The following is a 27,450-nucleotide window of genomic DNA, read 5'->3' as shown; positions in this document are numbered from 1 at the left end:
AGACAGAATCTGAAGCGGGCTCCAAGCTCCAAGGTATCAGCACAGAGCCTGGTGCGGGGCCTGAACTCACGAACTGTGAGATCATGACCTGAGCCGAAGTCGGACGCTCAACCGACTGAGCCACCCAGGCGCCCTAAGAACCCCACGAATCTTAAAAGCTTAAGTCGTATGATCTCAGAAGCGATGGGGCCTGACCTTGGCAGACATCTTTCCAGTGTAGGAGGCCAGAGCGGTCCCAGCGCCTGGAGGATGAAGGAGGTGTGGGGTACAGGGAGGGGTGCCTTTCCGGGACGGGGGCCACCGAATTCGGTTGAGACCGGCGCGCTGCTCTGGGGGGGCCCCCTAGCCGTGCAGAACAGCAACACTTGTGCACATCTCACCTGTCAGCTGTCAGATCTGTATCCTTCTTCCCTTTTTTGCCTTTCTTCCCTTTCTTTTTCTGGAAAAAAAAATGAAAAGAGCCAACAATTTAATACAGACAAGCGAGCAAATTATCTCTAGCAGTTAGCAAGGGAAGCTGTTTTGGTAGTGGTGGTGGGGAACGGGATGAGAGTGTCAATTGTGGTGTGCCGAGCGTGTGGGTGTAGCATTTTCCTGGACATAGGGTTTGGCCTGGGGACCCCCAGCTTGCTTGTGTGGGCATGTCCCTGGCCGGGTGGACAGTGAGGTCACCACTGTGAAGCTTGCATGGGGCCTGATTCCCAGCAGGCGCCCAACACTCTGGCTCTCATCTGCAGAGGAGGAGAGCGCCGTGTGCCCAGGCCATCACGTTGTGCTCGTCCTTAACACCCGGTGTCGCGCTCTGTTAGCGTCCGGCCCAAGATCTGGTTCCCAGAGGGCTCTGCGTTCTGATCACTGGGACAGCTGGAGGGAAGGGCTTGGGACGTGATCTTTCAAAACAGCGCCGATCGCTTCACTCCTCTGTCTACAGCATCCATCGGTATTGCCCCATTTGCCCACAGGATGAAGTTCAAGTTCGCCAGCACGGCGGATGACGTTCTCCCAGCCTGGCTCTCTCTTCCTTCCCCTTATCATCTCAGGCCTCCTCGGGCCACCCGCACTCCTTGTCACGCAGACTGAACGTCGGGCACTTACTGTCCCAGCATCTCACTCCTCCACGTCCACGTCCTCATTCACTCGTTCATTATTTTTGTCACATATAACTTATGTGCAGTGAAGCATCACCCACATCCAGGCTGACTAACCTTTGCATTTAAAGTTTGCATATAACCATACAAACACCGCCTCGTTCAACATCTAGAACATCTTCTTATCCTTGACCTGTCTCTCAAGCTGCTGTGGGAAGCCGCTCCTCTGACGTCACTGTGGACTCATGTTGCCTATTCCTCTACAGGTAATCATACAATACAAACTGTATGTCTAGGGGCGCCCGGGTGGCTCGGTCGGTTAAGCGTCCGACTTCGGCTCAGGTCACGATCTCACGGCTCGTGGGTTCGAGCCCCGTATCGGGCTCTGTGCTGACTGCTCAGAGCCTGGAGCCCGCTTTGCGTTCCGTGTCTCCCTCTCTCTCTCTCTGCCCCTCTCCTGCTCATGTTCTTTTCTCTCAAAGAGAGAACTGAATGTCATTCAATACTGTGATTGCAAGATTCACTTATGTGGTTGCACTTGATGTTTCTCAGGTTCTTTTAAATTAGAATTTTTAATTTGAGAAAACAGTGGATTCACACGCAGTCATAAGAAATACTACAGGGGCGCCTGGGTGGCTCAGTCGGTTGAGCGCCGACTTCACTCAGGTCACGATCTCGCGGTCCGTGAGTTCGAGCCCCGCATCGGGCCCCTGTGCTGACAGCTCAGAGCCCGGAGCCTGTTTCAGATTCTGTGTCTCCCTCTCTCTCTGACCCTCCCCCATTCATGCTCTGTCTCTCTCTGTCTCAAAAAAAAATAAACGTTAAAAAAAAAAAAATTAAAAAAAAAAAAAAAAAAAAAAGAAATGCTACAGAGGTCCTGTGTCCTCTTCACCAGGTTTCTCTCAATGGTAACATCTTATAGAACTATCTTACAAGGTCACAACCAAGACGCTGGTATTGACATGGGCACAGTCAAGATACAGAACATTTCTGTCTCCACCAGGGTCCTCAGGTGGCCTCTCCCAGACCCACTCACTTTCCTCCCACGAGCACCCCATCCTTAACCCCTAGAAACCACAAGAGTCTCCCTCCATTTCTGTAATCTTGTCCTTTTGAGAATGTTGGATCAGCAAAATCACAGACTGGACTTTTTTTTTTTTTTTTTTTGGTATCATTTTGCTTTTCATTCATTATAATTCTCAGGAAATTTGGCCAGGTCATTGTACGTATCGATGATTATTCTTTTTTATTGCTGCTTTCAGTTTTGAGTTATTATGAATCAAGATGCCATAAATGTGTGTGTGCGTGTGTGTGTGTGTGTGTGTGTGTGTGTGTGTCTTTGTTTCTCTGGGATAAATGCCCATGAGTGCAACTGCTGGGTTGTAGAGTAGTCTGGTTTGCAAAGAAAGTGCAAACTCCCTTTCAGGATGCCTATACCATTTTACATTCCCACCAATTATGTATTAGTGATCCAGTTTCTTCCCATTCTTTCCAGCAACTGGTGTTGCCATTATTTTTTATTTGAGCCATCCCCATGGGTGGGTGGTGACCTCTCATTGTGATTTAAATTTGCATTTCCCTAATGACTCATGGCACCGAATGTCTTTTCCTATGCTTCTTCCTCCCCATGGGCCAAATGCCTCTCGTCTTTGGCCCATTTTTTCTGATTGTTTTTTTTTTTAATTTTTTTAAAATCTTATTTTCAAGAGAGTGTGAGAGAGAGTGGGAGAGGGGCAGAAGGAGAGAGAGAAAGAATCTTCAGGAGGCTCCACCTTCAGCACGGGACCTGACACGGGCTGGATCCAACGACCTTGGGATCATGACCTGAGCCCAAATCAAGAGTTGGACGCTCCACCAGCTGGGCCACCCAGGTGCCCCTAGGTTGTTTGGTTTTTAACTGTTGAGTTTTAAGAGTTCTCTGTATGCTGTATGCACCAGCTTTTCCTCAGATATGTGGCTTGCAAGTTATTTTCTCCTAGTCTGTACTTTGTCTTCTCACGCTGTTAATAGAAATCTTTCACACAGGAAACGTTCTTCATTTTGACAAAGCCAAAATTTTCCTTTCATGAATTCTGCTTTGGCGTTTATTCTAAGAACTCTGCCTAGCCTTAGATCCCAAAGATGTTCTCTCTTTTAATAAAAGTTTTACAGTTGTACATTTTCCATTTAAGCCCATGATCTAGTCGGAGTTAATTTTTGTACAATGTGTGAGACCTAGATCCAGGTTCGTTTTTTCTGTCTGTGGACATCTAATTGTTTCAGCACCGCATATTGTAAAAGTTATTATTCCTTGAATTTTTGCACCTTTGTCAAAAATCACTCTGGAGTATTCCTGCGGGCCTATTTTGGGAGTACACATTCTGTTCTGTTGATCTGTGCATCTAACTCCCTACCAGTAATTAAATTTAACTCTATTATCCTTATATTTGTCTTCTAATTATGCAATCTGTTCTTTTTTTCCTTCCCCTTTCCTGTATTCTTTCTAATCAAGCATGTATTTTTCATCTTTCCACTTTATTTTCACTATTGCTTGTTATACATTTTAATATCAATTAGAGAATTGCAAGATATATTATTAACTTGTTATAGTAGACCAGCACTTTACAGTGCCCTGAACAATGCCATAACCTTACAAGTCTACTTACCCCTGCCCACCTTATTGGTTGCGGTTGTCATATATTTCATTTCCATGTGGTATAAACACATATGACTTTGTTATGATTCTTGCCTTCAAAAGCAAATATTCTAAAAGTGGCCTTTTATATTTACCAAAATACTTCCATTGTCAACAGCGGATCTTTTCTTCTTACGTGTCTTTGTTTCTATCTGGGAGTCTTTCCCTTTCGCCTGAGAACTATCCTTTAAAGTATTTCACGTTGTGGGTCTGCTGCTGCTAAGATCTCCAAAATTTTGTTTGGGAACACTTCTATTTCCTTCCACTTTTGAAGGATGTTTTCACTGGGTCTGGAGTTCTAGATTGGCAGTTAGTTCTTTCGAATCTCTAAAGATGCCATTCATTGCTTTCTGGCTCCATAGTTTCTGTTGGGAAAGTCAGCATCCTTATTCTTGTTTCCATGGAGGAAATAGATCTTAAAAAAAAATCCAGTAAGATTTTGCCTTTTACCTTCAACTTTTAGCATTCTGACTCCTATGTGTCGAGATGTAGTTTTCTTTGCTTCATCCCAGTCAGACCTCAGTGACGTCGCTGAACTTGCGGCTTCGTGTCTTTCATCCGGTTGGGAAAATTCATGGACTTTTTCATATATTGCTTCTTTCCCATTCTCCTTCTTTTTTGGGGGATTCCAGTTACACATGCGGTACCACTTTCGACCGTGTCTCAAGTGTCTCTTATTCTCTGTTCTGTTCTTTACATTCTTGTTCTTTCTGTGCTTCAGTTTACATTTCCTACCGACCGGTAAAAGCTCAATCTGTCTTCTGCTATGTCCATGCTGTTGTCAGACCAGTTCCAGGAGTTTTTAATCTCCGATACTGCATTTTTCAGGTGTGGAATGTTCATTTGTTTCTTTTAAATTGTTTTTTTAACGTTTATTTATTTTTGAGACAGAGAGAGACAGAGCATGAACAGGGGAGGGGCAGAGAGAGAGGGAGACACAGAATCTGAAACGGGCTCCAGGCTCTGAGCTGTCAGCACAGAGCCTGACGCGGGGCTCGAACTCACGGATCGTGAGATCGTGACCTGAGCCGAAGTCGGCCGCTTAACCGACTGAGCCACCCAGGCACCCCTCATTTGTTTCTTTTAAAAGTAGGTTCTCAATTTATTTTTGTATATGACATTCCTCCCTCCCCCACTTATATATGCTGGCACTCTGGGAAATGCAAGAGAGTCAACCAAGGATTTTACTGTCAAGGAGTTTCTTAGCTTCTCCAGGAACTCCTATGTCCTTAACATTTCTGTGATTACAACAGGAGAGGAACTCAGGAGAGAAAGGGCCCCTGAGAGGCAGGACCTCACCCAGTGGTGTCCTCATGGGGATGACAGCACATCCAGAGAGACCCAGTCCTGCAGACCTAGAAACCTGCTGTTGCCGGCACAGATGCCTTGTGTGTGTTGTTCTCTTCTGTACCCTGAATGCCTTGAAATGTTCCTGGCATACAGTGTTCCGTAAATACTTATTGAATGAAACAGTTAATAAAGACAATCTGTTCCTCAAGCCTAATTTTGGATCTGCAAATAACAGGAGAAGGTGGAACAGACTGCAATGTAAGTAGATTAATTTAGAATGACACACACACTTGCCAAGAGAAACAGACCCTGTAGACTTCCAACTTAAGGAAAATCAATATGAAACTATAATAACTCATCGGAAGGTTGCTTGGTGATTATGGCATTACTACGGGAGGTGGCTGGCTGCTGTGAATCGCTCCTGATGCTATCCTGTGACATCCTGAAGCACATCTTTAGCTTACAGGGATCAATCTGCATGGGGTCTAGATCTGACAAATTAATTTATTGGATTATATGTGCTGAGGACTTGCTTTGTGCCAGAAAGGGTTACAATGGTGAGCAATCAAAAAAGACAATCACACAGTTTCTGCACTCACAGCTCTTCCGTAGGTTCAGAAAGGCAGATACCAACAAAATGATCTCACTAGTAAATATAATATTAAAACTCTGACAGAGTACCAGGAAGATATAGTACACAGTGCTATGTGTATGCAGAGAAAGAAGACTTACTATGGATGGCCCAGAAGGCTTCCTTGAGAAAGAAAGGCTTGCACTGAGACCATAGGGATGAGTAGGGTTAACTATGCGAGGAATTAGGGGAAAGGGAGTGAAGATAGTTCTTGAGAGGGAACAGCATGTGCAAAGGCCCTGTGTTGGGAAGGAGCATAGTATGTTTGGGGGACAGAGAGGAAGGTCAGAATGCTGAAGATCATGAAGAGGGCACTGGCCAGGTCAGACATGGCCTTGTAAGCCTGGCTGAAGATCGTCATCTTTATCCTTGGGGGATTAAGATACCATTGAAGGGTTTTAGCATGGAGTGATAACATCAGATTTGTATTCTGAAAGGACTGTTCAGGCTGCTGTACGATCTCTGATCAAGTCACTTTCTCTGGATGATGATGGATTAATACTGCCCAATTCTATCCCTCTGAGTCCTTTTCCTCCTTCTTTTCTATGGTTGAGGTGGACTATTTCCCTTCTGCTAATGGTCTTCTGAAGGATGGGATTTGGTAGAGTTAATTAAGCTTCAGCTTTCAAAATTAAAACCACATTCAATTTAGCCACTCTGATAGGTGTGAGGTGGTATCTCAGTGTGGCTTTGATATGTGTTTCCCTGATGATGAGTGACGTTGAGCATCTTTTCATGTGTCTGTTGGCCATCTGGATGTCTTCTTTGGAGAAGTGTCTATTCATGTCTTTTGCCCATTTCTTCATGGGATTATTTGTTTTTCGGGTGTTGAGTTTGATAAGTTCTTTACAGATTTTTGATACTAACCCTTTTTAAGGAACAAACTAAGGGGTAGATGGTGGGTGGGGGAGAGGGGATAGTGTGATGGGAAGGGAGGAGGGCACTTGTTGGAATGAGCACTGGGTGTTGTATGGAAACGAATCTGACAATAAATTATATTAAAAAATATGCTCAACAGCATTAGTTATCAGGGAAAAGCAAATTAAAACCACAATGCAATAAGTTTTTTGATGTAATGGGAAAAGAAACACACATTCAATTTATGTCTCCGAGGTTTACGCCTAGGTCATTGAATTGGAGTTTGAGGCATGCAAAACTCGATAGTTACAGATTTACCATCAAGCTATTGGGGTACCCTGAACACAACCCATTTAATCCCAAAAGGGAGATTCGCAGCAGCCCCTCCTTGTGACACACTGTGAGTCATTCCATGGACAGGGCAGCCACCAGACTGCAGGCAGTGAGACAGGGCAGTCGTGCGGGAGGGTGAGGAGGCCCATTGGCCTTGGGCTTGGCCAATGGTACTTGTTGGGTAAAACGAGAAAGCCTATTTTCAGCCAGAGGGTGTACAGCTACCTCCTGTCTTCGTTTCCCATTTTGTTTGGCTTGAACTCCACGTTCAGTCACTAAAACATCAATTTTTTTCTTTTTTTTTAAACAAAGTTAATTAATTAATTAGTTAATTAAGAACCAGCGGGGGAGGGGCAGTGAGAAAGGGGGACAGAGTTGCCAAAGTGGGCTCTGTGTTGACAACAGACAGCCCCGTGTGGCGTTTGAACTCATGAACCATGAGATCGTGACCCGAGCCAAAGTTGGAGGCTTAACTGACTGAGCCACCCAGGCACCCCTAAAACATCACTTTTTCATGCAGGTATGCAAGGCATTACTAGAGTCCGTGGTCTCCTCAGTCAGTGCCCTCACCTACTGATGAGACCATGACCTATAGACAGTGACCTCTACGGCTTCAGGGATGTATCCTCAAAGAGGGCCATGAAGGACATTCAGGCGTTGCACTGAGAAGTCAAGGTTAAACTGTGAAACTGTAAAGTCAACACAAGACAGATCAGGAGAGCGTCATCCTCAAGGGGCTGGAGGAACTAGCCACTCGTGTAGCTGGATGTGTGAAAAGCTCCAGGACAGTTTGTGAATCACAAGAAGGGCCGAGGAGCCGGAGAACCCTGAGAAAGCCATCACGGGGGCAAAGGTTGCCTACGCACCTGCGGACATGGCCAGGGAGGGCAAGTGTGGCCTGCCCCTGGAGGGTTCTGGCCCCGGCGGCAGGGCTGGATCTGGGATGAAAGTCAAAGTAGGGGTCTAGGTGAGGAAAAGGCCAGTTCTTCCCTCTTATGTGTCTCCTTCGTTCTCATGTGACTGCCACATGCACAACACTTCCGACACCAGATGTGTGTGTGTGGGGTTCCCCCACCAAGCAACGCCAGCCGGGTGTCCTACAATTTGAGTCAGGTCTGACACTATCTACTTAGAAATGGCTTCGGTTTCACACGACCACTCCCCCACCCCCGCAGCAGACGCCGGCCTCAAGTCTGGGTTGTCCCCTGTGCTTCTGACCCACTGGTTATAAATCTGAGGTTCCCGTGACCCCTCCTCAAGTTTGATTAATTTATTACAGCGGCTCGAAGCACTGAGGGAAACACTTGACGTTTATCGGCTTATTCGAGGATGTGAGAAAGGGTACAGACCAACAGCCAGATGAAGTGGTACGTAGGGTGAGGTCGGGGAGGGTCCTGAGTGCAGGAGCGAGTCGGGGTGCATCAACCCCCTGGTACGGGCCCGTGTTTACCCTCCTGACATTACTGGGATTTCACGGAGCCTTCCTCACACAGGCATGATTCATTATTAACTCCATTGCCAGCCCTTCTGCCCTCTCTGGAGGATGGGGGGTTGGGGCTGCAAATTCTAAGCTTCTCGTCCTGCTTTGGTCTTCCCGGTGACCAGCCCCCAGAGAGGGGCCACCCAGGAGCCCACCCAGAGTTGTCTCAATAGAACAAAAGATGCTCTCAGTGCTCTCATGACTTCAGAGTTTACAATGGCTTCGGGAGCTCTGTGCCAGGAGCCGGAGGTAGGGACCCATATACGTGTTTTCTATGATCTCACAGGGCCCTAGGAAATGAACGTCGAATTTCGGGATCTAACTGGCTACTCCAACAAAACGCTGTGGGATGGACTGCTGGCACTTTAACACTGAATTCACCCGATTCCCAAAGCGCTTGCTCATTGCCGCTGGCCTCCCCTAGATCTGGGCCCATCGCTGGCTCCCCTGGTCGTCCTCATTACATCTGTGGGGTTTGGGGAACGTGAATCTGCAGCGGGGAGGGGCAGGGTGGGTCACTCTCAGACTGTTGGATTTATCCCATTTAAGAGCCCGTATCCCCGAGGGCCGCGTGGTGGAATGAGGCAAAGCCACCCAAGGAAGGCGTTTCCATGCACGGCAACCCGGGCCCGGCCGGTGTGCCAGGTGGCACCCGGGATTCAGCACCGGGCGCCTGGACAGCCCTCCTGGGCCTGGTTTGAATCTGTATGCGCCTCAGCCCTCCCGTGCTCGCTACTACTCACCTTTTTGCCTCCTTTCTTCTTCCCTGCTTTGACCGGTTGCTCCTCTTCTCTGTTCACGGCCAGTTTCAAGTTTTTCAGTTCCTGCCTCATCAGCTCGTCCACCTGGGTGAGGACAGAATACGCCACTTTCGAGCGACTGTGTGCCTCGTGTAGTTTAAAAATAGCATCAAATCTGGGTCGGTCACTGATAGGAAACTGTGAAAAAGCCCTGTGGCTTTTCTTCTGCCGACTTATCTTCTGGCAACGTAAGTGCCGTGTTACCTGTATTCTGATCTCTGACTCCAGCTCCTTCCGTTTCTCCTGTTTGATCAGTTCCGGGTCATGGTCCTGGGGGAAATTCCACGACTCGTCTCTGTTCCTCCACATGTCTGCAATCCAGAAGGATAAAGAAAAAGAAAAGGAATTTGTTTTTTTTTTCAACATGAGGAGGGGTGACAAACGGCTAATGCAATACAAAACACAGGTTTAATTCTCTATCCTCTTGCGTGGAACACAAATTCGAATAGAAGAATCAAGAGATTGTCGATGGGAGAGCGATGTGGCTCTGCGTTCTTTTCTTCCACTTCCCAAATGGGAAAAACGTGCTCGTATGATGCCCAAAAGAGGAAGAAGAAAACTGCTAATGTGAAAACATAAAAAATAAAAAAGTACGATGAAATGGTATTCTCCTAATGATTATAACCGTGTAATAAACAATATATTAATTGTGGGATTATACAATTATGCAAATGTGGGATGGCTGTTTTTGCAATATGTTTTAGATTACTTTCATTATTCAAACAATTCCCTAAAACACGAAAGATTTTATTGCTAGCTGAACTCGTGACTGATTTACCCCAGCCCCTTGTTAAAAGACAACACTGAACGTACAAACACCCATGACTGTCCCCTGAAGGGTTATAATTTTGAATTACTTTTTGGATGTGTTGGAAATCATACGTGTTTTATGTTTCCTTTTTGCCTTGTTCTGAGAGTCAAGAGGATAACTGGAGAAATGTGACCTTAGAGGAAATAAGGATAATTTAGTATCACTGGCATAAGCTGAGCTGAAGCCCACTTCTCAGAGGGGGAGTTCCAGATGTGTGCGGAGGTGTGCAGGTCAGCTGGATCCTGGCACTGGGGCAGTGGGGGGGGGGCTCCCCCCGTGGGAGCTGAGACGGTCAGTCTGGGAAGTGAGGTCTCGTCCCAGGATCTGTGTTCAGAACGTGATGGAAACTTGCCAGAACCCGGCCTGCAAACACCACCCAGCAAGGCCACTTCGCCACGACCTCGTCCTGAGATGCCCTTCAACTTGGGGAGTCAGCTGAGGGCCCCGGGGGCCAGACGGAGGCTTCCCCACACGGGTCAGGTGATGGCTCCATGTGGGGAGAAAGGCGCCTGTGTGGGCGGGTGAGAGTGTGAATGAATGGGCAGAGGCTGAGAAACCTTCCAAACCTCCATCTCCCCTATGGGCACAGACTGGGGATCCTGAGCCTGCCTGGGGGGTGTCCCCCTGACGCAGCTGCCTGAGAAGGGAGGGACAGTCACAGTCACAGTCACAGACAGGAACATATGTCTGGGTGCTGCGGAGACCAAGAGGTGTCAACCTCGAAGACAGAGGGCAGAGCAGGTGCCTGGAGAGACACCTGGGCAAACCAATGAGAAGGGAGTCAAATGAATCACAGGGGCCCGAGGTCGGCCAAAGAGGTGAGAGACTAAGGAAGGACACGGCGGTGGGACCGGGGAAAAGCTGCAGATCCCGAAGAGAAGGACAGCAGGGCCAGAACACGTTGGCCCATGACTCAAATCTGGCCAAGGGGCAAAAAAATTGCCCGAGGGCTTTGTCCGTCCCGTGCCTGTCCGGCCCTCGTGGCGGGTCAAGTGGAACCCCCACGTGACCACTCATTGGCCCTCCATCCGCCTTATCGACAAGTCCTACTTCCTGAGGGGAGACGGACCTTGCAGGACAACTGTGCCCAGAGCTAAGCGGGAGCGATGGAGGCCTGAGGGCCAGTGAACGTCAACACGTTCCAACACGTTCCCAAAGCGATCAGTCGGGACCCCGCGGACGGGAAAAGTGTACAGGAAGATGGGACAGGGAAACGCAGCTCCAGTTTTCCAAGTGTGTTAGCCCCAGGCTGGAGACCTTGCGGTGCTCCCAGCGGTTGGCGTGGGCACTTCTGGAGGCAGAAATGGTCACCGCAAGATGTTGTCATGAGCAGGTTGGGCAGGCCCACCACACTCCCTGGCTGTACCGTGGGAGTACAGAGCATGGGCCAGAGCAGAGCCTGTCTGGAATCCGGGTCCAGCGAGGGCTCTTAGCCTTCCCAGCCTCCCACCTGGGAATCGAGGGGAGTGCACAGGCACGACTCTGCCGGTCGCTGGCTGGCCAGGGTCTCTGCCACGCGTTCTGCAAATTTGGGGGGACAGACTTTGGAAAACGAGGGTGACGATAAGACCCCAATTTCTTCTGGGGTGGCTACTGTAGACGTACAGGAGATAGACAAGAACTAAGTCACACAGATGGAGCAGTTTTCACAGAGCTGAGTCACCTCGGTGTCTTTCCCCATCAGGGTGGCCGTGTGACAGGTGGCCCTACTTTTAGAGCAGAGATGATGGCAAGGAATGATGGGTCCGGGATGGGTTTGGCACGTGTCTCCCGGATGCCTGCCCGGCAGAGGGTGACCCCAGAGGTGAGGACATCGTGGGATGTCATCACCCGGGCGGGGCAGGTGACCAGCCTGGAACCGAGTTCACACTCCTTTGGAGACCAAGAGGGAGAAGACCCAAAACAGACTGACGGAGGCCACTTGTGGCAGCAGTGGGCACACAGGAAGTTGCTGGAAAGCTAGGAGCTGAGCTTCTATTGTTTTAAATAATCAATCCTGCAACTGAGTGCCAGCCCGAGAGGCCCATCCTGCGTTTCACAGTTAGGGAATGAAAAATACGCATTGCATACGTGATCTAAATCAGCCCATTGACGTGTTTTGTTGTTTTCAGTCAGTCTTAATTTGGAAGTTTATTCTTAGCCCCCGACCTCCCTACAAGGTGGGTTTTGTGGCTGGCGTGTGTGTGTGTGTGTGTGTGTGTGTGTGTGTGTGTGCCCAAGGCACATCTACTTCTTCATCTGAAGGTAACTGTTCCTTCTCAGTGCATTTTCTGAAATGTTCATGAGCTTAAAGCTTCAAAATGTAAGAATATATAAATGCTTCTTCTTAAGTGTTTGAAATTGCAAACTTTCCCCCTTGGAAGTCCTAGAAGAGGCTTAAATGTGTCAAAACATGCCAACCACTGATAACTCTTGTCTCACGGGTGTCCCCCTCGCATGATCATTAAATCTCCAATGTCTTTCATTAAGACATTTTAAAGCGAAATAGCTTTGTTATCGCCAGGAAGCTACTGTGCTGTTTTTCACTAGACAGGCTTACTAAACTCTGGGAGCAGCAGCGTTAACTAAAGAAAGAGACACAGAACATTGAACAGAGAGGAACACGAGGTGATTATTTATGGAAAAGCAATGGCACCTCGTAACAAATTCTCATTCTGGGCTTGTCACTGTGGTTCGCAAGTAAACGGGCGCTTAGTGCCGAGTTCACCTCCACCGCCATTCGAATGGTCCTGGTTTTGCGGAGAAACTTTGCTTTTCTCATGACACTTTTGCACAGGGCACTCTCAATCCCTTCAAGAATTTCATGGACATTTACAAATGCAGGAAGCTATTCAGGGCCCTCAAAGCACAACAACTGCCCCAAGAGCTTTCATCCTGGGAATGTGAAAAGCAGTCGGGTACAGTTTCTCACATGGGGGTGGGCAGTGATTAAAATGCTAATGTTTTATTTGAAAAGGAAAACCTTTGATTTTTGAGAAAAGAATTCTAAGATGAAGACATTGAATTTCTTTCAGTTACCAGAGACCTGGCAGATGACACAGGAAACGCCACAAACCCAGAGAGGAAAATGGGACTTCACGGTTCCTCTCCCAAGTGACCACGGCTTGGGCTTTTTTTTTCCCCCCAGCCTTAGAAGAAACAGGTATTATACAAACAGCGTCATGGAAACAGATATCACACAAACGGCGTGGAAAGTCTCAAGAGCTTTCCTGAGTGGGTCGGCAGGTACCAAGACTTGGCTTCCCACGGCAACGTTCGATTTCCCCCATATTAACGTTTGCTTATATCAAAATCATACGCCCACATCGTTTTAGACAAAGTCGGAGAATAGGGAAAGGATTATAAACAAAAAGCTGTCTGACCCTGCCTTCCGGTGACACTGCCCAATGGCATTCATTCCTTCATTTAAAAAATGCGTTGAACAGATTCAGATTTATCCACAAATGTGATTTACTCGTAGGTTATTTAATTCAGAACTTGACTGAGCCTGATTATGGGGCAGGCTCTGCTATCAGACTAGGCAGACGGTGGAAGGCCCTGCCTTCTGGGACCCGCGTCCTCCTGTGGGGAGACAAGGAACACCCACATCCACGTCAGATGGAGGTAGGGAAAGCAGGTTGGGGACAGGGTGAGGCTGGAGACTGTTACCCGACATGGGGCTCAAGGAAGGCCTGCAGGGACCAGCATTCCTGGCAAGGGGAACCCCCAGCACAAGGTCTCTGGGGAGGGAGGGACTGGCCTGCTGGTGGCAGAGCACAGGGCCCACGAGAGGAGGGTGCGAGGCCATCTAGCTGCTTCTCTGTTGTTCTGTGTCTGTAATGTGCACATACTGCTGTTTTTTGGTTTATTAGTTTCAGACTTGAGCCCCTGACCTCCTGTTATGGCAGATGAGGGGTTGGCTATCTCTCACCTTCCTTTCCTTCCCCCTTATTTTCTCCTGATAGTTAATTTCGGAGGAGAAGGGAACCAGGCCTCCCAAATGCCGAGGGAAATGGTCCCGCTGAGCGTAAGTGTAAGACCGTATTTAGATGTATTGGCCCCTAGAGCCGCCCTGCGGTTGCTCCTTCTCCAGACACCCTGAAGGGCGGGCTCCACCAAAATGAGAGAGTGACAATCCTGAAAGGTGAAGGGAGGCCCAGGATGACAGGTGACAGGGCTCCAAGAGGGGGGACTTCAGCAGAACACGAGGGGGCAAATTATCTGATGCGTTGGAAGTTGCGAACAGTGCTCTCGGAGGCTGGGGATAGACATGCAGAGTAGGACCAGCGGGGGTGGCATGAAGGCCAAAAGAAACGTCCCCAAGTAGCAGCTGCTGTTGCAGACACACCGAGTTCTGGTGGCACCCACAGCTGGCCCGTGACCCAGCAGTGTGACGCGCGCGCTTCCTAGGTCCCCAGCGAGGCCTTGGATGCTGCTGCTGCCGGCCTGAGTTGCGGAAGCCGCTCGCCCTAGGCCACTGCCCCCACCCATCCACCTCCACCACGCCCGGTGTTTCTGATGGTGATTGCTCTGCACTGCGGTTTGTAAAGGACTTGATGACTTCTCAAACTGGGGGGGGGGGGGGGGGCAGAGGCTCCTTCTCACAGGGGGATGGCTTTGTTTGCTCCCCCTGGTTGTCGGGAAGAGAAGATGAGAAGGGCACAGAAAACACAAAGCCTCGCGTGTCTTCGGCACCTAATAACATGACGGGGCTACTGCCTTGACCTCCTTCCTCCCCGATCAAAGTGGATGCCAAATCCTGTGGACGCCACCTTTCCCCCCAAGCTTCTGCCTTCGTTCAGCATCCCACGTGGCGTGGGACCCTCGCCACTGGCGGTAAGTGAGAGAATTTCGGGTGGTGCATGGACGTTTTTATTTCATGTAACTAGCATCTCCAACCCGAAATGACATTCGGGTTGCTGGCCAGGATGAGGCTCAATTTATCGCAGGGTAAAAACCACAAGTCAATGAAAAAAAGATGGTAAGTAAATAATAGGACCAGTGCTGTCCGGACAAGACCAGAAGTGGGAAGGAACCACGGGCATGGCCGATGCTCGCAAAAACTCGACTTCACAATCTTACTGCATTTTTCAGGAATTACCGAAGGGCACCAATGACCGGGGTCATGCTGACGGGTCATTCTGTGTTGGGATTCATCCTGAGGGCGGAGGGGAACCAAAGGAATTGGGTAATTGTTCTTGTAGATTGTACCAGAAATGCTTGAAAGACGAATTCATACAGGTGCAGGTCTAGTCAGATTATCGCTGGGCTAATTAGGCTGAACAGTGGACAGAAGAATTATGTGTGGGTTTCTGGAGCACCTGTCTTGGTCTAACAGGATTAAAACATTTTACTGGACACACGGTATTGATTTTCTTCATTGAAACGGTCCAGGACAAATCCCTTTCATTCCCAGCAAGAGGACGTTCAGCTGAAGTCCCAGGGGTTCAAAACCAGCATGGAGGTTTAGAGATTATGTTCTCGTGGTATTCATATCTGGCTCTTTTACTGATTCGATGCCTTTTAAGTGACTCAAAGGAATTTTGCAGTAGAGACAGACAGAAGATCTGGGCTATGAGCTGCATGTTTCCAGCCTCTCATGACTGAGCACCTCATTCTTCCCCACCCAGGCAGGGTGCTAGGGCTGGGGGTCATGCTGGGTGGACAGGGTGACACGTATATTCTCCTAAACCAACCTTTGTATACGTTATTTCCTTCCTCCATCATAGGAAGAAAGACACTCGGTGACATTTTCCACCCCTCATCTTCTTCCTGTTAAAGAAGAATGGTATTTTGGTTAATTACAGCCCCACTTTATCTGTTGAGACTAGAAATACAAGTGCACACATCCTGGTGACTGGGCTACGATAAGGCACACAGGCTCCTTCCTAGGTTATGAGCAAAGGTCCAGCCCCTTGCCCACCCACCTGGGCAGTGTTCCAGCTGGCCCGTGTGAGCAGGCAGTGCTGTGTCCACGAACTGGGTGTGGATGATTCTAGAAACTGAGCCCATCCCAGGGTCATTGGATGGAGTCTTGTGTTGGGCTCCATGCTGAGTGTGGAGCCTGCTTGGGATTCTCTCTCCCTCTCCCTCTGCCCCTCTACCCTGCTCATGCATGCCCTCTCTCCCCCCACCTCTAAAAAAATGGGGGTATGCATTCGGCATATACCTCTTAACATATAGGTTCAAATGTCAGATTGGTCACTGAGTGGCTATCAGATAATCTGATTATTTTTTTAGGGTCTGTGTCCTCAGGGTAGGGGTGGGGGTAGGGTTACTGTGATTTGGAAGAGACTGATTATTTCCCACTCAACGGATTCTAGACCCACAACTGAAAATCAGCCCAAGAGCTCTCATTGCTACTAACCGTATTTTAAAATAAAAAGGCACCAAAATAATATGAGAGCTCTTTGCAAAAAAATTAAGCATCTCATAACTATTTTCAAGCTTGAAGGTAACTGAGGATGCCATTTTACTTTTCTGCTCACACTGTTCTCTCAATTCCGTGGAGATTCAGAATCAAAATGACTCCTGCCTTTTCAGGCTTCAGACTGCTGTTCCTTCTTACATAGAAGGTATTCAGCCCATCTGAGATAACCCACAATGTGAAGTCAAAAAATGGGTAGCTGTGTTCTAAGTACATCGGTCCTGATTTTCTCTGGTGGCACCTATGCTTAATTTTTGTCAGAAAAATTGTCCTGGCCATTATGATGGTGGTAAGAAATATGCCACGTTTCTCACAACGACCTCCAAACCGCCAGCTGATGTCCTCCCCCGAGGCCCCTGAGCACCATCCGGGCTCCACACCTACAAGCGATGCTTTCCCAGTGGGGGCCCTCTTTGCCGGGAAGACCTTCTTACCTCTGTGCACCCGGCTCAGCTCCTTGCCCTTTAGGAAGACTTAACTCAGGGAAAAGCCCAGCTTTCTCAGCCTCCAGAGGGTTAACTTAAATACTCCTCTTTGTCCCTAACCTTTATCCTGACTTCAGCATCCCATTTCAGGATGCCACAATTAATGGTCACTAGAAACATGCAGCGTAAGGAACAATTAGTATACATCGATGCCTAAAGAAGTGTCTGGAAGGATATACACCACCATGTTAATGATGACGGGTGACGGGTTCCACGTGACCTTTGCTTGTTTCTCTCTCTCTCTTTTTTTAAGTCAATAACCCGATTTCTCCTCCTCTACCCTGAACTTGTGTTGCTTGAGTGATAACTGTTGTATATTGCTTGATGGGGGTAATTAGATGAGCATTCAGGGGGATGGGTCTGGGAAAACCAAGTCCTAGGGCCAGCAAAGGACTATCCAGGGATTCTCCTGTCTTTATTTCTGACGCTGAATGGAAGGAATCTCCGTTATCTTTCTGGAAACTCGCATTATGGGAAATCAGGGTCCAGTGAAAATGCTCAACCTGAATTATTCTGGTTGATTCAATCAATCCATCAATCAATCAATCAGTCAATCAAGCATCAGTCTGGTCCCATCTTCTGGTTCAGAGGGTAGCGGTAACCATCGAACCCTGCACCGGTCCCTGTGTGGCTGTCTGTCCTTCTGCCGGCTGAGCAGAGTCACATGGGTTTTAAGCCTTCTTGATGGAGGCCATTTGGGTGAAATGGTTTTCCTCCCCTTCACACTCTCCTCACCCCTGAAACCCTTTGCTTTTCCTGGCTTCTCCCCCAGCATTCTTTGCTGCAGAGAACCCTGGCCTTACTCTATTGGGCAACATCTCTTCCCTGCCTGCCGCCCTGGGACCTCCCCCAGCCCACACCATGGGTGCATTTCCCCCGTCCCTGAACACTTAGCTCTATCCCTTCGTAAAATCCTTTCTCGACTTTATTGATCATTTGGCAATTTCCTTAAGAAGTATGTATATGAGCTGCCCTCAGGTCTCAGCCCGAGTCCGTCCGCTGCTGGTGATCAGCCTTCTGCACCTGCTGGCCCGCGCTCCTCTGTAGCCGAAGGAGCTCTGCGTCCATCAACGCACCTTTTCCTCAAGCATCCTCCTTGGCTTTTCTGGAACATTCCACGCAGTGGTTCCCACCCTTCAAAGAACCTCCTGACTTGTCTCCGTCATATTATTAGTTCTCACTTCTCACGGTAGCCGGGCGGAGGGGACAGAAGGAGAACCTTCCTTTCGTCCTTCCAGAAACTCACCCAGTTGGAAAAGCAAATGGCAGCCTCACTGTCTCCAGGGTGCCGAATGTCTCCCTCCTCCCAGGCTGCTGCCTTCTCTCACTGGTTTCCCCTCTTCCTCCTGCCCTCCTCTGTGGATGCCATCCAGATTCTCCAGCTTAACCCCACGCTGGTCTTCCCACAGCCCATCCATTCTCCTGTCCTTGATGGGGGCTTTCTGTGCAGGGGGGGGCCTCTTGAATCTTGCCAGAGTTTGCCTGGAATTTCCACTAACCATGTGATGCATCCGCGCGGGTGTCCCACCCTCCAATCTGTGTCATTCTGAAGCCAGCTCCTGGCTTTCTGTACCTCATCCTCTGTGGCATCTCAGCGAAGACACTTGGCGTCCACCTCGACTCCTGACCTCCCTCTCGTCCTCCAACACCGAGCCCAGGCCAGTCACCCTTCTTGATGTCTCTAGCATCTGGTGCCTCTTTGTACCCCACTGCCTCCTTCCAGCACCTTCAGGTGAACATCCAGCATTCCTTTGGAAAGAACCACCGCCCAGCTCTTGAGCCCCAAGCACTGTTTGGGTGCTGATTGGAGTCCTGGTTTCATCAGGTCGCTGGCTGCTGGGGTGGGTGACAGGTGGCAGAACGGCAGGACGGGAGGAGGCAGTGGCGGCCACGAGGCTGTTGTGGTTCCCCCACCCCAGGGATGGGGAGACCCAGGCAGACCTGGGCTATGAGCGTGAGCTCCTGAAAGGCTGCTGACAGGCCATGTTCTCGGGGAAGCCTCCTCCGTTGTCTCCAGGGCTGGTGGACCCCTGCTCTTTTCTGAACCAGCAGCGCTTTCCTTGGCCCTTCTGCATAACCAATGATGTCTTTTCTGGAAGTGGTGATTTTTGAGCTTTTTAGATAGGAGGAAACATGAAAAAAACTCACATACCTCCTTCTTGGAGTGATACGCTTTCATGTAAAAGTTTACGTACAATTGCAGGGAGTCTATCCTTGGGGTCTCCGTTTCCTGGGTTACGGCTCCTGTCCCTACAGCTCGAGGCTTCTTATCTTCCTCTCTCGCTGTCCTTCAGTGGACACAGAGGATGCTCGATACAGACATTTCCATGATGACACCTTTATTCCTGATACCAGCCTCTGGAAATTCACTCACTTTTACATCCTTGTGAAGGAGTACAAAATTTAGTTTGAAATACCCTAACATAATAGAAGAGGGTGGTTGGCTCCATGGTTCACTATGGAGCACCTCCTTGGGCCAAGCGGTTGGAGAAGAGGCGCTGTGGTCACGGAAAGGCTGGGCGGCCCTGCAGACAAGCAGAAGCTTCTCAAGCTAATGGTGCTGCATGTGGGTACCAGGCTCTTCCCAGGATTTAGCACGAAGTTACGTGAATGCAGAGAAGACTCTTTAGTATCACATGACCGTGTGGTCTGGGCAGGTAAAATCCATTTAAGATAGTTCCAAATGGCTTAGCATATGGCTTGAAAGATAACAAAGAGAAAAGGGTTGTAAGGATGGATCGCATGGTGGTCCTTCTCTGGGTTTTTGTTTCTAAAGCCAACGTGAAGTCCACACAGACGACTGTCAAGCGAATGGCGTGATTCTGACGTCGAAAGCACGTTTGCAAAGCTTGCTGTTGGCTTGCAGAGAACGTTCTCCCGACCAGACTAGCATTGTCCTCTGTTACATATTCTTAACGGGGGATGTCCTCGTCTGCGATCCTTAACGCTTTTAGAGATGATTTTCAAACCAAAGATAGAAAGGAAGACTAATTTTTTTTTACTGTTGAAATTTTGAGAATTCTTTATGTATTCTAGATGCTAGTCCTTTGTCAGATGTATAGCCTGCAACCATTTTCTCCTTGTTTCTTCGTCCTCTTCCCAGAGCAAAAGTTTTTTTATTTTTTTATTGTTAGTTTTTAAATGTTTGCTTATTTATTTTGAGAGAGAGCGAGCGCAAGTGGGAGAGGGGCAGAGAGAGAAGAGGAGAGAGAATCCCAAGCAGGCTCTGTGCTGTCAGTGCAGAACCTGACGTCATGAACTGGGAGATCATGACCCGAGCTGAAATCAAGAGTCAGACGCTTAACCACCTCAGCCACCCAGGTGCCCCTATACTTAAAAACAAATTTTTTATCTTGATAAAGTCCAATTTATCAATCTTTCCCTTTGTGGATATTTTTGGCGTCAAATGTAGAAACTGTTTGCCCAGCGCTAGATCCTGAAGATCTGTTTTCCCTCTTTTTACCTAAAGGTTTTTGTTTTACATGTAAATACATGATCCGTGTTGAGTTAATTTTTGTATAAGAAATGGTACAAGATAGAAGTTCGTTTTCTTCTCTAGGGGATGAAACGACTAATTTTTGGAAGCTCATTTTTGAAGGTGTCTATGGTGCTTTTATGTTTTCCCTTTACTCGTGCTGGTGAAGGTGAACGAGCCATGAATCAATCTCCTTGCTTCTGTCCTTCAGCATCTCAGCAGAGAGGGTCTCCAGATGGATCCAGATAAGAAATGGAAAACTTTCATGCTTTAAGTGTTAACTTGTCTGTGACGTTTCTTGATGAAATGGTCAAGTGAATGTAGGACCACCCGCCACAATTGTTCTAAAATGCTGTGCACGATTTATGGAGGTCCACCCTGATGGCACTCTCTCTTCTCATGCCATCAGTCCTCCAGGAAATTGGAAATCCAAGCTGGGACACCCAAACCCCTTAAACTTCCTTCTGGTCATCTCCAGGTTCAAACATCTCAATATACCACAGGGACACTCACTAATCCTCAGAGTCCTGAATGACAGAGTGTCTAAGGGGAGCTCTGCCCCGCTGCACTAGGGTTGCAGGAGAGGTGTTTTGGGCAGGGCACTCTGAGACACTCTTATGCAGATGGAGGGGACCCCAGGAAGGGGCTGAGGAGGGAGGGGAGGCAGTCATGAAAGGATGACCATGGGTATTTGTGAGCCAGGCCAGGGTGTCACCGTTCTGCTCACTATGAGCCCAGATCTTTGTACCACCAGCTGGATGTGCCTTTCCTTCCTCATCATTTTTACAAAAAATCAACAAGACAAACAGAACTCACTTCACTCACAGCCTTGTGGATGATGTCTGACTTTAAATGGGTTCTCCAATGGAGATGGACGCAAACTTCAGAGGAGCTCTGGCCCCTGGCCCACACTTGCCCTTGGGTGGAGCCTGGGCTTGCACGGACCCTGCTTCGTGTCTCCTGGGACTCCCTGCCTGGACCTAACAGCCTCCCTGCCTCGATCACTTCCCCACCCACAGGCCATCCCAACCACGGTCATGAGCCACAGACCTTAGACCACAGCTTGCACAGCCTAGGTCTGCTCAAGTCACTACCCCAGGGGTGACTCTCATCTTCTCCAGAAGGTTCCGCCAAGCACCTGGAGGCCACGCTCCAGGCTTCCCCAGCCCCACACCCCACACCCTCCCTGGCCTCTGTCTTCCTTGCTCTGAAGTTGTCCTCTGGTTCTTTGGCTCAGCGTTGGCCTGGAATCCTGCCTGGAGCCCCTGATCCCCATGCAGCCTTCTGATTCACTCACCTCCAGACCTTTGTCAACAGCTCCTCTGTGGCCACATATGCTCATTTGTAGCCTTTCTATGGACTGACGAAGCTTGTACTTGTGTGATATGTTGACAAGAGTCTATTTTCCATTTGTAGAGGTGAGTGGAAATATTCAGATAATCCTCAGGTTTTTCTCTTTTTAATATGAGGTCTTTCTCAAGTTTTCTGACCATATATATGTATTGGCGATAGAGAAACGACCAGGTTTACAAAAATACCTGAGGGATAAGCCCACAGCTGTGCCACCATGAAAGAGTTAGGGGTGAGTCAGCACGAACGCAAGCGAAGTCAAACCAGTTTCCCCTCTCCCCTGCCTTACTCTTGGACCAGGATGAATGCGAGATGTCTGTTTCTACAGGTCAACATGCCAGTTCTCACACACAGGAATGCTTTTAGATGCTTTGGGGTTGATTCTAAATTAAGACTCTTAAAAGTCAATACAAAAGGTCACCGGGTAGACCTGTACTTTTCATGAATAGATTCAGTTCTAAGTAGCTCTGAAGGATTTTTCCCTTCATTTCCAGCCACTTCATAAATGCTGATGGATTCAGAGCTTGCTTCCTGGCCCAAACTGTTCATCATGAAGTGACTCTTTAATTGCCAGTTAATAAAATACCTTCGCTCAACAAAGACCAGATTGTATAGCTGATAATTTCAGATTTTTTTTTTTTATGGAACACGCTTCATTAACAGTGAATTTTTAATTTGCAAGTGTCAAACTCCCTAATGCATATTTAGAGCAAGAGAATGCTTAGAATAAAATTGAAATCCTTCCAATTGTCCTTATTCTCAGGCACCGCTTGAAAAGTATCTTGCAGCGTGTGAGGGGGGGCTTTAAAAATTAACTGTAGCAAGTAAGCTCTCTTCTTCTCATTTTATTTATTTTTAAAATTTTTCTTCTGCAACACGTTAGACGCTTTGGGACCCGAGCAGAGGAGTAAGGGACGACAGGTGGCCTCGTGGGTTGGGTTCCCTGGAAACTCTCGGATGGAGGCTGAGGGGGTGATCTACCGGGAACAGCACCCACCGGGCGGGGAGCAGCCCTGGGAAGAGAACCGGATGTAGCTGAGCTGTGCTACCTCTGGACGTGAGCGGTCAGCTGACCCCACAGGGAGCCTGGGAGCTGGGATGACCCTTCAGAATGGCCCCGCGGAGGGGGCTGGCTGTCCCTGGGTGGCGTGGCCTTGCAGCAGCAATTCCTGGGGTGGAATCAGGTGAGGGGTCAGCACAACACGCTGGGTCGCTGGGGGCTGAGCTGGGGTTGCGGTGGAGCGGGTTGGGCCCAGAGCGAGCTGTAGGAGGTGTCTCTTCTCTTCAAAAGAAGAGCACACAGTGCAACATGGTGAAGGAGGGGGACAAAGACGGATGGCGGCAGGTTCTGTCAGCCACGGTGCCGGACAAGGGGAGAAGAAGCTGGCAGAAGGGACAATTGTCTCCAGCTGGGTGGCTGCAATCGTGCAAGGGAGACTTTTTTTAAGTTTATTTGTTTATTTGAGTGGGGGAGGGGCAGAGAGAAAGGGAGAGGGAATCCCAAGCAGGCTCCGTGCCCTCCGCGCAAAGCCCGATGTGAGGCCCGAGCCCACACACCATAAGATCATGACCTGAGCTGAAATCGAGCGTCGGACGCTTAACAGACTGAGCCACACAGGCGCCCTGTGCAAGGGATTTTTAACAAGGGGTTGGCCTTCATCACCACCACCCAGGCTTTGCATTTACGTGGAGTCTTCGTATTGTCATTGTACATCCACCAACAGTCTCCTTTCTCCCCTGCTCATAGTTTCTGACTCCGTGGTCCCATCACCTGTCCCGGACTATGCAGCCTGCCCCGTGTCTCTCCCGAATCCACCGTTTGGAACAGGAGGAGTGTGGCCGCTGCTACCTGAGCAACAGCTGGGTCTCTGCCCCTGGACAGGGTCACAGACGGACCATCACCCTTGAGGATCCGTTCTCTTGAGTCGACTGAGATCAGGGTTTTGGTCAGCTGTGAAGAAGGAACTGTCTATGCAGAGGTGCTTCTTTGAACATGATCACGCTTCAGGACGATGCCAGCTTCCAGCCTGAGCTCCGCCCCCCATAGAAGGAGTTTCTGCTGGGAGAACACTGCCCTGGGCGCCCACCTCTCCACGTGCTTGAAGGTGAAGACCCCGCCAGTTACCCCCCCCCCCCCCCAAGATAGCAGCACCTGGTGAATCCAGGCACGGCCACCACCTTCCCCCTTGCACGAGGGGAGGGAGGCCTGGCCCAAAGTGACACTGTTTGAACTCTGATTTCCTTTGGATAGTAAGAAGGAAAAACTCCCATTCAAATGTAGCCACCACGTCAACGTGAAGGGATAAATTTGAACGAACACACTTCGGTTAAAGCGGTTAAGATTATTTTGACTTTGCAGTGGTCATCTGGTTCGTCAGCATTTTTCCTGATGTCTACCTTTGAGGAAAGACCGGAGGGATCCCTGAGTTTGAGGAGTAAAAAATTCAAAGGTATCCCATACATGAATAAATACGTACAGGGTCCGAGTCCCTGAAACCACTCTTTATCCTAATAGTTATTTACTACAAGTCACAGAGAGGATGGTGACGGGTGATGGAGCAGCATAAAAAAAAATACTGAAAAACAGTTGGTAGGAAAGAACGGTTGCCTAGGAAACGAATGTCTGCCATCTCCGGCGGGGACCAAGCCGCAGATTCAAAGCAAAAAAAGTCACTTAAAAGAAAATTTCTAAAATTCCAAATTCCTTACCTTGCTTTTTTCCCTTGTGCTTTTCTTTTCCTTATCTTCCTTAGGTTTCTTGGGTTTCTTTGCCTTCTTTTTATTCTTTTTGTTTTTCTCCTCCTCTTCTTGGCTTGCAAGAATATCTTCAGTAACCTGGTAAGGAACACAAAATGAGCTTCGTGCTTTAATGGAGCCCCATTGGGATGAGGACTGGTTTTCCCGTCTGGAGGAAGTATGTGTGCTGATCAGTGCCCCCTCCCTCCCTGCCTTGCTCTGGGGCCCAAGGCAGATCCTCGTGGGGACATCGCTGGCTGCTGGCTGCCTCTGGCTGGATTTATCGGGCAGCCGTCGGATCTTGCGGGCGGTTGAAAGGGAGGCTGGACATTTCTGAACCCAGTCCCGACGCAGGGGAGCTCACGGCTTCCTAGTGCCAGACCTGCTCACACTTTCCCCAGTGGAGCTGAGGCTACCTTGGTTTCCTGCCTGGACTCCATGGGACAGGCGCCCTTCCAATAACTTTTCTTTTCTTTTTTTTCTTTAATTTTTTATGAAAAATTTTGAAAAAAAATATTTTGAGAGAGAGAGAGAGAGAGAGAGAGAGAGCGTGAGCAGGGGAGGGGCAGAGAGACAGGGAGAGAGAGAATCCCAAGCAGGCTCTACACTATCAGCACAGAGCCCGATGAAGGGCTTGATCCCATGCACCGTGAGACAGGCTCCAGGCGCTGAGCTGTCAGCATACAACCCGACCGGGGGCTTGAGCTCACGAAACATGAGATCATGACCTGAACCGACGTTGGACACTTAACCGGCTGAGCCACCCAGGCGCCCCTCATGATTGGTTTCTTTCACCTGTGACTTCATTTCTATTTCCTACAGTGACAAAACCCCATTTATTCTTCCCAAATTTTCAGTATCTTTTAAGAAGTACCTGGTTCACATCAGATTAGCTTCATCGGAGAATTAGTAAAAGTTTGTGAAAAATCACACAATCCCTTCTGTACAACACATGGTTGCTGAGCTCCCATTTGCTGTGGCCGAGAGCCATGAATTCTGGGAGATGTGAGGGTGCCGGTGATAGGACCCATTTCCTGTTAGACCCTGGGGCTCCGCCCATCACTGGTCATGTGACCGAGACAAGTGGCATGACATCCCTGGGACCTAGTTTCCGAGTTTCATTTTCTGAAGTGAAGTCGGTACTCGCGTCCATTGCATGTATGATAAACCAGGCATGGTCCTAAGAGCGGCACAAAGATGAACTCATTTACTGCTAAATGCAGCCCAGGGATGGGAGCTGTCGCCAACCTGTTTTATCGGAAAGAGAACAGGGCACAAAGAGTTCAGTCATGTGGCCAAGGACACACAGCTGGGGGGTGCAGAGCTGGGATCCAAAGAGGCACTAACCGGGATGAATTTCACAACATAGAAAGGAACGAGGCAAGGTGTGCCCAGCGTATGTCGATTTATCCTATCATACAAAACGCATATAGTTCAATAAAAAAAAAAATAATACTCTCCAGTTTCAGGATCCATACATATGTCGTCCAAGCAAAAAAGACATATGAGGGAACTCCCAATGCCAAATTGAGGACAGTGGTTTCTTCTGGGCGGCAGGGTATGCAATTAAACCAAAAGACTAGTAGCATTTCACCTCTACTACGTTGTACTAAATCATCCTCCTGGGACCAGGGCTGCTTGTTACGCCTTATTAGTGATTTACGACACTGCTGACGTTTATTTTCTAGTATTATATTTTTGTTATTTATACCTACGTGGCTTTTAGGAGCTTAGTTCAAACCTTTAAAAATATAAACGATACAGCTTTATTGTGAACCAAGCAGGATATTCTGGTCCCATCTGGACTTAAAAACACCACCACCACCATGGTCATTAGTCATGTGCCCTCTATCCAGAGGTCTGCCTGTCCCCTAGGCTCTAGTGAAGCTCTCGGTGGGATGAGGCTCACAGAAAGGGTGCTGGGGAGGGTGAGAGGTGACGTATGTGTTGCACACATTATATGGTAATAAAAAGGGTGTCTTTGGATGGAATTAAAAGTCTCTTGTCCAAGTAGCAATGTTTTCCTTGGGGATCAGGCTCACCTCAACTCAGAGACCCAAATCATGGCCGCTCAGGACTTTTACGTTTGGAGCACTTATGGAGCATGAATATTTTTTTGGTCCTTGGAAGTCTGGAAGCTTTCAGAAACGTCAAGACAATTTTCAAAAAATAGTATAAAATGTGAGCGGCTATACAAAATGGTGAAATCCTTATTTGTGGAACATACAATTCAGTGTATCTTTGAAAGCCTTTTCCATTGTATTATTTATTTCCTCCATATCCTTAGTTTATTAATTTGATGAATAAATACATTCACATGGCCCACAATTCAAGAACGACAGAAGAGCATGTAGTGAAATGTTCCATTCCCATGCTGTGAGCCAGTCAGCTTTCTAAAGCCAGCCTCAATTCCTTGGAGATACTTCTGGAGACATTTTATATAGCTGTATGCAAATATATGTGCACACACACACACATTGCTGTGTTAGGTTTGCCAATGGTGTGAAATGGTGTGTGATTGGAGTTTGTCTTTTTTTTAAGCCAATGTTGGATTTATTTTGTTCTTGGTTTTTTCTTTTTTTTTTTTTTTAAGATTTTTTTCTTTTTTTTGAGTGAGAGAGACAGTGTATGTGCTTGAGAGTAGGGGGAGAGGGTAGAGCGAGAGAAAGAAGAGAGAGAGAGAAGGAGAGAGAGAGAGAGAGAGAGAGAGAGAGAGAGAGAGAGAGAATCTTAAGCAGGCCCCCTGCTCAGCCCAGAGCCCGACGTGAGGCTTGATCCCCTGAGCCTGGGATCATGACCTGAGCCAGAATCAAGAGTTGGGCGCTCAACCAACTAAGCCACCCAGGTGCCCCTCCTCTTGAGTTTCGACCCTAGCAAAATCTTCCAAAGTACACAAATGTGTACACAGGTATACACACAAACACATAATATAAACATAGACTGGTCATTCTATACAAACGTCAGTGTATCGTACCCAGTGTCCTTGTGAGCTTCTCTCCTGATAATGTCCTGGCCGTCTTTCCTTCGCAGTGC

General features: G+C 48.4%; 1 protein-coding gene across 2 annotated transcripts in view; it reads right to left on the bottom strand.

The window, feature by feature from the left end:
• Window positions 1-27,450, bottom strand: part of IQCA1 (IQ motif containing with AAA domain 1) — a 153,308-nt gene that overhangs the window by 51,339 nt on the left and 74,519 nt on the right. For both annotated transcript variants that reach the window (XM_058700248.1, XM_058700256.1), the window contains exons 8-12: window positions 24,391-24,516; window positions 15,641-15,716; window positions 9,359-9,465; window positions 9,098-9,199; window positions 381-439 (exon numbers count right to left, since the gene is read on the bottom strand). In XM_058700248.1, the coding sequence (XP_058556231.1) occupies window positions 381-439; window positions 9,098-9,199; window positions 9,359-9,465; window positions 15,641-15,716; window positions 24,391-24,516 (470 nt within the window). The remainder of the gene's footprint in view (window positions 1-380; window positions 440-9,097; window positions 9,200-9,358; window positions 9,466-15,640; window positions 15,717-24,390; window positions 24,517-27,450) is intronic.

This window comes from Neofelis nebulosa, chromosome 2 (assembly GCF_028018385.1).
Source record: "Neofelis nebulosa isolate mNeoNeb1 chromosome 2, mNeoNeb1.pri, whole genome shotgun sequence".
In the NCBI taxonomy this organism is placed as follows: domain Eukaryota; kingdom Metazoa; phylum Chordata; class Mammalia; order Carnivora; family Felidae; genus Neofelis; species Neofelis nebulosa.
Note: the sequence above shows the minus strand (reverse complement) of the source record. Positions and strands in the feature narration are given on the sequence as shown.